This window comes from Borostomias antarcticus, assembly GCF_949987555.1.
Source record: "Borostomias antarcticus genome assembly, chromosome: 1".
NCBI lineage: Eukaryota > Metazoa > Chordata > Actinopteri > Stomiiformes > Stomiidae > Borostomias > Borostomias antarcticus.
In genome coordinates this window covers 40,600,213-40,612,672 of record NC_140234.1, presented here as the reverse complement: position 1 = coordinate 40,612,672, position 12,460 = coordinate 40,600,213, and the positions used below count along the sequence as shown (strand labels likewise).

The 12,460-nt window shown below is 47.1% G+C and overlaps 1 protein-coding gene across 1 annotated transcript in view; it reads left to right on the top strand.

The window, feature by feature from the left end:
* The window catches only part of nox4 (NADPH oxidase 4), a gene marked incomplete at both ends in the record, with an annotated part of 33,295 nt that extends 31,146 nt beyond the window's left edge, over window positions 1–2,149 (top strand). Inside the window, 2 exons of the mRNA XM_084440785.1 lie at window positions 1,394–1,494; window positions 2,029–2,149. Coding sequence (XP_084296911.1) covers window positions 1,394–1,494; window positions 2,029–2,149 — 222 coding nt within the window. The remainder of the gene's footprint in view (window positions 1–1,393; window positions 1,495–2,028) is intronic.
* Between the last annotated feature and the right edge of the window lie 10,311 nt (window positions 2,150–12,460).

The following is a 12,460-nucleotide window of genomic DNA, read 5'->3' as shown; positions in this document are numbered from 1 at the left end:
GCTCACTCACTCACTCACTCACTCACTCACTCACTCACTCACTCACTCACTCACTCACTCTCTACCTCCTTCACTCACTCACTCACTCACTCACTCACTCGCTCACTTACTCATCCATCCATCCATCCATCTTCTTCTTCGTGTGGGTTCGATGTTATATCCTCTCCCCCCAGGCTCGGGGCCGAGGGGCTATCTTTTACCCCCCCGAGCCTGGGTGAGGGGTCACCCGGGCTATATATCCAGCACACCTCCAGGAGCCATGTCACCGTTTCGTCACCCACAACCGTCAGGCCACGCATTCCGTTGGGTGTCCGGTATATCGGACAGTCCTGGATGACGCGGTCTGCGGTTTGATCCTCAGCGCCACACTCGCATCCATCCATCCATCCATCTATCCATCCCTCCATCCACCCATCCATCCATCCATCATCCATCCACCCATCCACCCATCCACCCATCCATCCACCCACCCACCCACCCACCCACCCATCCATCCACCCACCCCTCCATCCATCCACCCATCCATCCACCCACCCCTCCATCCATCCATCCACCCATCCCTCCACCCATCCCTCCATCTATCCATCCATCCATCCATCCATCCATCCATCCATCCATCCATCCCTCCACCCATCCCTCCATCTATCCATCCATCCATCCATCCATCCATCCATCCCTCCATCCATCCCTCCATCCATCCATCCATCCATTCACCCATCCACCCATCCATCCACCCACCCATCCGTCCATCCATCCGTCCACCCATCCGTCCATCCATCCATCCATCCATCCATCCATCCATCCATCCATCCATCCATCCATCCATCCATCCATCCATCCACCCACCCACCCCTCCATCCATCCATCCATCCATCCATCCTTCCATCCATCCATCCATCCATCCATCCATCCATTCATTCACCCACCCCTCCGTCCATCCTTCTACCCACCCATCCCTCCATCCATCCATCCAACCGTCCAGCCATCCTATCCACCAGTGCAGTTATTAATCTAACCACCAGGGGGCAGACTACACATGAAAGAAAGTCTTTGGTAGAGAGAAATGTTGTCCTTGAACAAGACATTTATTAAAGAAAGGCTTTTCTAATTATTCATCCTTTCAATACCACTCGGAAAGAAAGGGATCATATTCAATAGGGGTGTGCCGGGAGCCCACTATTTGTATTTGTGTTTGTATTTCTATTTGACAGTTAATTATTCAGATTCGTCGGTTCAAAATGGTTTAAACTGAGGGGAAATGTAATTTATTTAGCCTAATATTAATTGGCATTGCAATTGCTGTGCTTTCAACACATTAGAATTGCTGTTTATATATATTATTATTATTATCATTAATTATGAAGTATGTGGTGTTTCTGCTTCTTGTTTCCAGAGCATGTCTGAGGAGAAGTACCGCCCCCTCAGCTCCCGGATCCTGATTGGCCGGCCCAGCTGGAAGCTGCTGTTTGATGAGATTGGGAAGACCAATAAGCAGTGAGTAGGATGTTGGATGATGGGCAGGTGTGCGTGTGTGTGCATGTGTGTCCGTGTGTGTGTGTGTCCATGAGTGTGTGTGTCCATGTCTGTGTTTGTGCGGATTGATGTGTAGTGTGTGTATGTGTGTGTTTGTGTGTCTGTGTCTGTGCGGATTTATGTGTGGTGTGTATGTGTGTCCGTGTGTGTGCGGATCGTGTTTGGTGTGTGTGTGTGTGTCCGTGTGCATGTGTGTCCGTGTGTGTGTGTGTCCATGAGTGTGTGTATCTATGTCTGTGTTTGTGCGGATTGAGGTGTAGTGTGTGTGTGTGTGTGTGTTTGTGTGTCTGTGTCTATGTGTGTGTATATCCGTGTGTGTGTACGTGTCTGTGTGTGTATGGATCAATGTGTGGTGTGTATGTCCATGCGTGTGTGTGTGCTACAGTAACATTGCTATCCCTCTGTGTGTGTGTGTGTGTGTGTGTGTGTGTGTGGTTGTGTGTGTGTGCATGTGTGTGTGTGTGTGTGGTCGTTTGTGTGTGTGTGTGTGCTCAGTAAGCGCGTGGGGGTTTTCTGCTGTGGACCTAAAGGCATCTCCAGGACGCTGCGCAGACTGTGCAACTCGGACCGCTACTCCGGGACCATGTTCGAGTTCAACAAGGAGTCCTTCAGCTGACCAGCCCAGCCTGACCCCCCCTGAGCCCACCCTGAGCCCCTTGACCCACCCTGAGCCCCCTGACCCACCCTGAGCCCCCTGACCCCACCCTGAGCCCCTCTTGACCCACCCTGACCCACCCTGAGCCACCCTGACCCACCCTGAGCCCCTCCTCACCCACCCTGACCCACCCTGACCCCCCCTGACCGACCCTGAGGCCGTCTTGGCTGCAGGGGGCGGGGCTACAGGGGGCAGGGCTACAGGGGGCCTGACTACAGGGGACGGGGCTACAGGGGGCCTGACTACATGGGGCGGGGCTACAGGGGGCCTGACTACATGGGGCAGGGCTACAGGGGGCCTGGATACGGGGGGGGGGGTGCAAGGGGCCTGGCTACAGGGGGCGGGGCTACAGGGGGTAGGGCTACAGGGGGCGGGGCTACAGGGGACCTGGATACAGGGGGGGGTACAGGGGGCCTGGCTACAGGGGGCGGGGCTACAGGGGGCCTGGCTACAGGGGGCCTGACTACATGGAGCAGGGCTACAGGGGGCCTTGCTACAGGGGGCCTGGATACAGGGGGGGGGGGGGTACAGGGCGCTTCTGCTCCGATGCTCAGAGACGTTGGTCCTCAATTCACTTCTGGTTTTACCAACCTATCAGAACCCATAGGAATGTGTCAACCTATCAGAACCTATAGGAATGTGTCAACCTATCAGAACCCATAGGAATGTGTCAACCTATCAGAACCCATAGGAATGTGTCAACCTATCAGAACCCATAGGAATGTGTCAACCTATCAGAACCCATAGGAATGTTTCAACCTATCAGAATCCATAGGGATGTTTCAACCTATCAGAATCCACATGGACAATGCAACAGACCGAACCCTCTTCTCAAGCCAGATGGGTGGAGGCTGGAGTCATGTAGGTAGTTGTTTCTGTGTGTTTGTTTACGGTACACAGTAGTCTGTATCACATCAGGTTTTTCACCAGCACATCAAGAAAAGACACTGATTTTCTGCTAGCCTCCAAAGAGAACTTGATACTACTTGGCAGGTGATTGGATGAACCATCTGTCCATCACCGTCTATCACGCACTAATGTCAACCGCTCCTTGCTATCATCACACCTAAACCCGCCTATGTAGCTGTTCGTATTTCAAATTCCTCAGAACCAACGCTGATTGGTGAGATCGTTTTCTGATCTGGCACAAGCAGATCTCTATGGAGAGTATCCAGACTGATTTGCTGAATGTGATGGTCTCACAAGGCTACAGGAATGGACTGCCAATAGAAAGACCCTGTTTCTGAAGAAAACCTTTTTCAAATCGAAAATAATTCTTGTTCAGAACCACTTTGGCCAAATCCATCACCAAGCCAACAGGAGGTGACTGATTCTTTCTCAACTCTGTCTGTTGAGAAAGGATGATCCCATCTTTCTGCTTTACTTATTATCAGAACCTTATCTTATCAGAACCTTATCTTATCAGAATCTTCATGTGGAATATTTCAGCTTTCTACAAAAAATGTATTTAGTTCACTATGTCCCAAAGTCAACTTAACCACTCAATGTGCCAGTATTTTAGTTAGTTGGTGTTGTTTTATATTTGTGTGTATATTGTTTATTATTTGTTATGTTTAAATTTATTTGTATATTGTCTATTATTTGTCATATTAAAGATTTTTGTATATTGTTTATGTCATATCATGGCAGGTGCCTCAGAGGTGGTTGACAACACCACCACACTACTGGAGTTGACTCTAGAGCAGGGCTGTGTTAACTGGAGGTGACTCTAGGGCAGGGCTGTGTTAACTAGAGTTGACTCTAGGGCAGGGCTGTGTTAGCTACTGGAGTTGACTAGGGCAGGGCTGTGTTAACGGTAGTTGACTCTAGGGCAGGGCTGTGTTAATTGGAGTTGACTAGAGCAGGGCTGTGTACACTACTAGAGTTGACTCTAGGGCAGGGCTGTGTTAACTGGAATTGACTCTAGGGCAGGGCTGTATTAACTGGAGTTGACTCTAGGGCAGGGCTGTGTTAACTGCTGGAGTTGACTCTAGGGCAGGGCTGTGTTAACTGCTGGAGTTGACTCTAGGGCAGGGCTGTGTTAACTGCTGGAGTTGACTCTAGGGCAGGGCTGTGTTAACTGGAGTTGACTCTAGGACAGGGCTGTGTTAACTACTGGAGTTGACTCTAGAGCAGGGCTGTGTTAATTGGAGTTGACTCTAGAGCAGGGCTGTGTTAACTACTGGAGTTGACTAGAGCAGGGCTGTGTTAACTACTGGAGTTGACTCTAGGGCAGGGCTGTGTTAACTACTGGAGTTGACTAGATCAGGGCTGTGTTAACTACTGGAGTTGACTCTAGGGCAGGGCTGTGTTAACTACTGGAGTTGACTCTAGAGCAGGGCTGTGTTAACTACTGTAGTTGACTCTAGAGCAGGGCTGTGTTAACTGGAGTTGACTAGAGCAGGGCTGTGTTAACTACTGGAGTTGACTCTAGAGCATGGCTGTGTTAACTACTGGAGTTGACTCTAGTAGGGCTGTGTTAACTGAAGTTGACTAGAGCAGGGCTGTGTTAACTGGAGTTGACTCTAGGGCAGTGCTGTGTTAACTACTGGAGTTGACTCTAGAGCAGGGCTGTTTTAACTACTGTAGTTGACTCTAGGGCAGGGCTGTGTTAACTGGAGTTGACTCTAGATCAGGGCTGTATTAACTACTGGAGTTGACTCTAGAGCAGGGCTGTGTTAACTGGAGTTGACTCTAGAGCAGGGCTGTGTTAACTACTGGAGTTGACTCTATGGCAGGGCTGTGTTAACTACTGGAGTTGACTCTAGATCAGGGCTGTGTTAACTGGAGTTGACTCTAGGACAGGGCTGTGTTAACTACTGGAGTTGACTAGATCAGGGCTGTGTTAACTGGAGTTGACTCTAGGGCAGGGCTGTGTTAACTACTGGAGTTGACTCTAGGGCAGGGCTGTGTTAACTACTGGAGTTGACTCTAGAGCAGGGCTGTGTTAACTGCTGGAGTTGACTCTAGGGCAGGGCTGTGTTAACTGCTGGAGTTGACTCTAGGGCAGGGCTGTGTTAACTGGAGTTGACTCTAGGACAGGGCTGTGTTAACTACTGGAGTTGACTCTAGAGCAGGGCTGTGTTAATTGGAGTTGACTCTAGAGCAGGGCTGTGTTAACTACTGGAGTTGACTAGAGCAGGGCTGTGTTAACTACTGGAGTTGACTCTAGAGCATGGCTGTGTTAACTACTGGAGTTGACTCTAGTAGGGCTGTGTTAACTGAAGTTGACTAGAGCAGGGCTGTGTTAACTGGAGTTGACTCTAGGGCAGTGCTGTGTTAACTACTGGAGTTGACTCTAGAGCAGGGCTGTTTTAACTACTGTAGTTGACTCTAGGGCAGGGCTGTGTTAACTGGAGTTGACTCTAGATCAGGGCTGTATTAACTACTGGAGTTGACTCTAGAGCAGGGCTGTGTTAACTGGAGTTGACTCTAGAGCAGGGCTGTGTTAACTACTGGAGTTGACTCTATGGCAGGGCTGTGTTAACTACTGGAGTTGACTCTAGATCAGGGCTGTGTTAACTGGAGTTGACTCTAGGACAGGGCTGTGTTAACTACTGGAGTTGACTAGATCAGGGCTGTGTTAACTGGAGTTGACTCTAGGGCAGGGCTGTGTTAACTACTGGAGTTGACTCTAGGGCAGGGCTGTGTTAACTACTGGAGTTGACTCTAGAGCAGGGCTGTGTTAACTACTGGAGTTGACTCTAGATCAGGGCTGTGTTAACTGGAGTTGACTCTAGGACAGGGCTGTGTTAACTACTGGAGTTGACTCTAGGGCAGGGCTGTGTTAACTGGAGTTGACTAGATCAGGGCTGTGTTAACTACTGGAGTTGACTCTAGAGCAGGGCTGTGTTAACTGGAGTGACTCTAGGGCAGGGCTGTGTTAACTACTGGAGTTGACTCTAGGGCAGGGCTGTGTTAACTACTGGAGTTGACTCTAGGGCAGGGCTGTGTTAACTACTGGAGTTGACTCTAGAGCAGGGCTGTGTTAACTGGAGTTGACTCTAGAGCAGGGCTGTGTTAACTACTGGAGTTGACTCTAGATCAGGGCTGTGTTAACTACTGGAGTTGACTCTAGGGCAGGGCTGTGTTAACTACTGGAGTTGACTCTAGGGCAGGGCTGTGTTAACTACTGGAGTTGACTCTAGATCAGGGCTGTGTTAACTGGAGTTGACTCTAGGGCAGGGCTGTGTTAACTACTGGAGTTGACTCTAGGGCAGGGCTGTGTTAACTACTAGAGGTGACTCTAGATCAGAGCTGTGTTAACTACTGGAGTTGACTCTAGAGCAGGGCTGTGTTAACTACAGGAGTTGACTCTAGAGCAGTTTTTCGATTATTTGATTAAGAGGGACAACGTACATTAACCCTTTTAATACGACCACGTCACCGGCAACATTTAAAAAAATATCTAACAAATATTTAATAATATAAAAAAAAATATCTAACAAATCTAAAAAATTCCTCACTCCAACACTTGCTGAAAGCTGAGAAACTGCGCTTTCTAGTATTATAGGGAAAATCCAATTAATATTCGAAATGTTGTCACTTTATTTTCAGGATTAAAAGGGTTAATAAACACTTAGGGGCGAATTCACTAAAGGATTGCGCAGCTTTTCCTGACGCAAAGCCTGTGCAAATAAGTCAAAAATTATGTTTGCTATTCACAAAGCCCTCGCAAAGGGTGAAATACGGTGTTAACTGCGTTGCGTTCGTCATTGCGTTGCTCTGCGCCGGTGTTATTAGCTCATATTTAAATTAGGTAATATGGGCGGAGAATGTTCCCCTTTCTATGCAAATGAACATTATTGCAAAACCCGCCCAATTCACAAACATCGGCGCAAATTGCCTCACGCAGTTAAAGTGAAATTAATACCGTTTTCAGAAACGTGGTGGTATTTAAGCGCAAGGGGTGTCATGGCCAGCCTGTCCGCTGATCATGGCAGCAGTGAGTGTTGCGAGGCGAAGGCATCGCAATGCCAGGCATGTTGTTCGTGAGAGAATATTTAGAAGAAGGTCACTTTTTGATTTAACACTAGAACCACCGCGGTAACTGTTTGGACACCAGAGCGCGCAGCTCTTCAGCCAACTGGAGGATGAAGTCGCGTCTGGGGAGGCTCAGTTGACTATGCGTCTCTCCACCCGTCCCCAGCGAGTCCAAGCTCCCCCAATGAATATAATAGCCTACATAGCACGAAACTGTGCGTATAATAGTCTATACGCGAAACTGCGCATTCCCTATAGCTGTTCATTGAACGGCTGGGGGCCGATATAGGTATAAATAAATAAATAAAAACATAGCCTACACAATATTTGTTTTATTTGAATGGTCTTGAAAATATTTTGCTTTTGTATCATAGGTGACGGCAGGTATCATCTTCAGCCATGGATGATGACTCCCGTGCGTAATCCTTCCAACGTTGGAGAGGCGGCGTACAACTGGGCTCACATCAGGACGCGCGGTGTGATTGAGTGCACATTTGGAATCCTGAAAAGCTGTTTAGATGCCTAGATCGTACCGGTGGGGCAATGTTATACACTCCCCCAAAAGTATGCCAGATCATCGTGCTGCAACTTGCATAACATAAAATGACAATTTTTCCTTTGTTCGTCTTTTTAAATCATTCCACCTCCGTTTGCAGTCTTCCGCATTTACACACACAAATGGCACTGACTGATTGGGAAATTAAACCCTAAATATGATTTTTTGCTGCAGTCGTGATATTTTTTGCCGAAAGCTGTGAGACATGTTTTTGAACCTCGTCCGTGAGGCCTTCAAGTTCGCTGTCTGAAAATCGTATCTTTCTTTTTCTGTCTGCCATCGTCCAATGATATGCATACGAGTTGTATGCGCTGTATGCGCTGTATTTATAGTCATTTCCTATATCAGCAGCACATTGCACTCAGCCGCAAACACCGAATGGGCGTGTTTGCGCTGGGATATTATTAGCGCAATGCAGTGGCGATTTTACATTAGGGGCAGGTGGGGCAGTGCCCCACCAGAGGTGGCGCTGTTGTGCAAGATGCATCTTAGCCTACAACTGTGTTTCGGAAAAATCTAATTTATAATTAATACAAAATAGTGATTCAGTGGTTAAAATAGCATGTATAAATATAATAAACCTGACTGACACTATGTATAGTGCTGTTTTGCAGTAATTCCCTTTGTATGAGCGTGTCACAGACTGCTCTGACTCGGCAGAGGGGCACCGAAGCGTTCTCCCCTACTGTTGCTATAGCGACAATGTGAGCGTGGTCGGGAGTAATGTGAAAAAATATCACGCAGATTTCATTGGGTGGAGGGGCAGAAAAGTCTCTGCCCCTACGAAATCTACCTGGCAACAGGTTTAGCCAGGGAATAATAAAACAACGTTGATCAAAGTTGAACTACTGGGTCACCGTCATTGTCGATCTACGTTAGCCAATGCTGCTAGCTAAAGTTTTGTAGAGATTTAAAGTGTTTTCAGGTGCAACAAAAATGAATAGTGTAGATTATTTGTTGAATGTGCGGTTTAGTACATTGAAACTGGAAGAGAAACTGGAAATAAAACGTTTAGGGCCACACCGACCAGAAGAATTGGTGCTGCTTCAGGCTGGAGAAAAGCTAACCCGTACCTTCAAACAGGAATGGTTTGAAAAAAAGAAGTGGCTAACTGCTAGCACCTCGAAAAGTGCGCTGTTCTGTTTCCCGTGTATTCTTTTTGGTGAAGACTCTGTTTGGGCATCGTCTGGATTCAAAGACATTAAACATCTGTCAGAAAGAACCGCGAAGCATGAAAGCTCTGCGTCCCATCTGAACTGTGCCATGAAGCTGGGTTTACTGGGGCCGCTCAACGTCCAGGCACAACTAGATGATGGGTTTACTGGGGCAGCTCAACGTCCAGGCACAGCTAGATGATGGGTTTACTGGGGCAGCTCAACGTCCAGGCACAGCTCTGATGCGTTTCGCCGTTCCATCGCGGAGCACAACAAACAGACCGAGGAGAATCGGTATGTTCTGGGGAGGCTGATCACTTGTATTAAACTCTGTGGGAAGTGTGAAATGGGTTTGCGTGGTCACGACGAGTCAGCGAACTCACTGAACCCAGGCATTTTTCGGTGCATTTTTGAGACGATGTGTGAGGGGGACACCCGGCTAAAACGACACTATGACGCGCAACCTTACTTCAAGGGAACATCTAGCACCATACAGAACGAACTCCTGGATTGCATGTATGAGGTTTACAGGGAGGAAGTGGCCGCAAAATTGAGAGAGACCCAGTTTGTCGCTGGCTCAACTCAGCTGTGCTATCAAGCTCTGGCCCACAGCCCTTAACAAGAAGGAGAAGTTGCAAACAGAGCTGGCTACTCTCTATCGACACACTGAGCTGCATACAGGAAAATCAGCACTGACTCTATTCCAGACCATTCACGAGAACAACCTGCAAGAGGCCTTGTCTGAAACCTGCACCCTGCTGAAGATCATCATCACAACTCCCATGACCTCCGCCGAGGCAGAGAGGAACTTTTCAACATTAAAGAGAATCAAAACATTCGCAAGAAACACAATGGGACAACAGCGACTGAACGCCCTGGCTATGCTTTCCATTGAAAACCCGTTCATCCAGGGACAAATTGACTTCAACAGTAAAGTCATCGAGAGGTTTGCGCACGCAAAGAACCGCCGGCTACCTTCCTATTCAAGTGAGCTGCATTGGTGAGTTCATCTTTGTGCGTGAGTGTGTGCGCGCGCGCGCATATCGGTTCGTATGGCGATTCTGTTGCACCTCTGATAGCATAGTTTGTTGGACATGATGACTAATGTGGACAGTGCGCCGTCACTGTAGTAGACTATTTGGCTGTGATATAAGTGGAGTACTAGGTTATGCGTAGTGCCCAGGTCTGATGGGCGCACTTGTCACTTTCAGAACCCTGGACCGGGCATGCGCTCTCTTATGGGTCTAATTAGCCTACTCTGCGTGTGTTAATGTGTCGTTATCTTTGTGTGTTGTAGCCTCTGCTCTGATGTACCTACCGTAGACTAATTGGCTACCTTTAGTTCTTGTGATGGTGACGTAATATAAAACTGCCCCTCCAGAAATGCCATGCTAAAATCGCCACTGGCGCAATGTCTTTAGTGAATAGGTTTTTAAAACGGAGCACATAGCGGGCGCAACTGACGCGCAATATTATGGTGCAATTAGCGGGCGCAATTTGCTTTAGTGAATTCGCCCCATAGTGTAAATGCACCCGATTTTAGCCAAAAGGCTAGTTTCCGTTGGCAGTCCCCCTGCCAGGAATTAAAAGGCCTTACTGCAATGGTAAAATTGGTACACAGTGGTTAAAATCAATACAGTACACACAACATTCAGGGACAGTACACCATGAATCACATGGGACAACACAAACAGTATACAACATTCAGGGGGGCTGTGTCAACTACTGGAGTTGACTCTAGAGCAGGGCTGTGTGGCCTCACTTCATACAGTTCTTTCCTGACTTCATATAATGTGTTTCAAAACATGTCCTATTCATTCGACTCATCTCCCTGAATCCCATCTATAGTCTACAGTATCTCTGATATCTTGGTTAAGGGACATGAGCTCAAGCAGAAGACATGTCAGGTCTGGGAGGACAGTATCTCTGCTATCTTGGTGAGGGACATGAGCTCAGACAGAAGACATGTCAGGTCTGGGAGGACAGAATCTCTGCTATCTTGGTGAGGGACATGAGCTGAAGCAGAAGACATGTCAGGTCTGGGAGGACATTATTTCTGCTATCTTGGTGAGGGACGTGAGCTCAGCCAGAAGACATGTCAGGTCTGGGAGGACAGTATCTCTTCTATCTTGGTAAGGGACATGAGCTCAGACAGAAGACATGTCAGATCTGGAGGATTGAGATATTTACTTACAACTCTCTCAAACTCCCATAACAGGTTATAGTAATGCTGATACATATTTTTGAGTGAACCAACTCCCTAAACTTGAAAAAGTGTCTCTTAATTATTCTGCGTGTTGGTGGGCACACAAGCACAATGATGACTTTCGTTGTCTTTTGTCAGTGTCCTTATTTAGCTCTGCGTTGTGTTTTGATGACAATAAAAGACGGCCCCCAATCTCTCACAATACCACACAGTCCAGTGTCTCCTTTTCAGGTGTATTCCAAATGAATCGCTCCAACACGGGATTTGAGCCTCAAGCAAAAGCGGTTTATTACAGAAGGTTTAACATACAAAAGACGATGGCATATAGTCTGTACAGTTGACCTCTGTATGCTGTCTGGACCCAAATCAAAGTATTGGTCTCGTTGCAACGTTCTTATGTGGTTTGAGTGTCCCCCCTCCCTTGTCTCTTCTCCGATAAGCCTGTCTCTCTGGTCTCTTCTGTGACCTTGTTTGGTCAAGTTAACCTACGCCGCCTCGGCGCCCAGGCCTTTATCTCTAACCACAACAATGGTGTTTGGCACAGAGTGTACCAGCCATGGAATGTCTTTATCTCATAAGTCTATGGAAGAGGGACACCGTTTCTTACCGAAAACTCAAGCCGACAGCCATACTCAGAGGTCAATCATCATAATTAGGAAATAGCTAACAGGATCATATTAAAAGGCATTTCTCTGAAAATCAACCATATTCAACAACACTCAACACTAAAGAATGGTGAATACCTGTATTTCACTTCCAAATTCATTGCCAATGTTTTGCTGTCACAATAAACATTGTTTTCTATATTGATTTGAAATATTCTCTAATTATTGTGTTCCATCGCCTACTATTAGGATACAGAAAATAATTTCTATAGATTAACATAGTACTGTATTTTAACTAACTGGTTATTCATAAACATTTTAGTTACATTTTGCTTTCTCTGATAACACATCTGTGAATAATTCATAATCTATCACAGAAAGTAAGAGTCCGCACACTGTAGCTCCCATTAAGATTATTTATGGACAAAAAATATATAGAAGTGACGTTTCGAGCGACAACGCCCTTCCTCAGACAACAGTTGTCTGAGGAAGAGCGTTGTCGCTCGAAACGTCACTTCTATATATTTTTTGTCCATAAATAATCTTAATGGGAGCTACAGTGTGCGGACTCTTACTTTCTTTGATACATATGCTTTTTTAGTCCAGCACCTGCCTTATTTTGGGATGTGCGCGACCCACTTCTGATTTAATAATTCATAATCTAACATAGATGAGCGATCCTCTTGTCTGTCTGTGTGTCAGAGCGTATGCTCCTCTTGACATGGTTCACCTGACTGCGCTACCTCATATCTGGCAAGGGACCAGCAG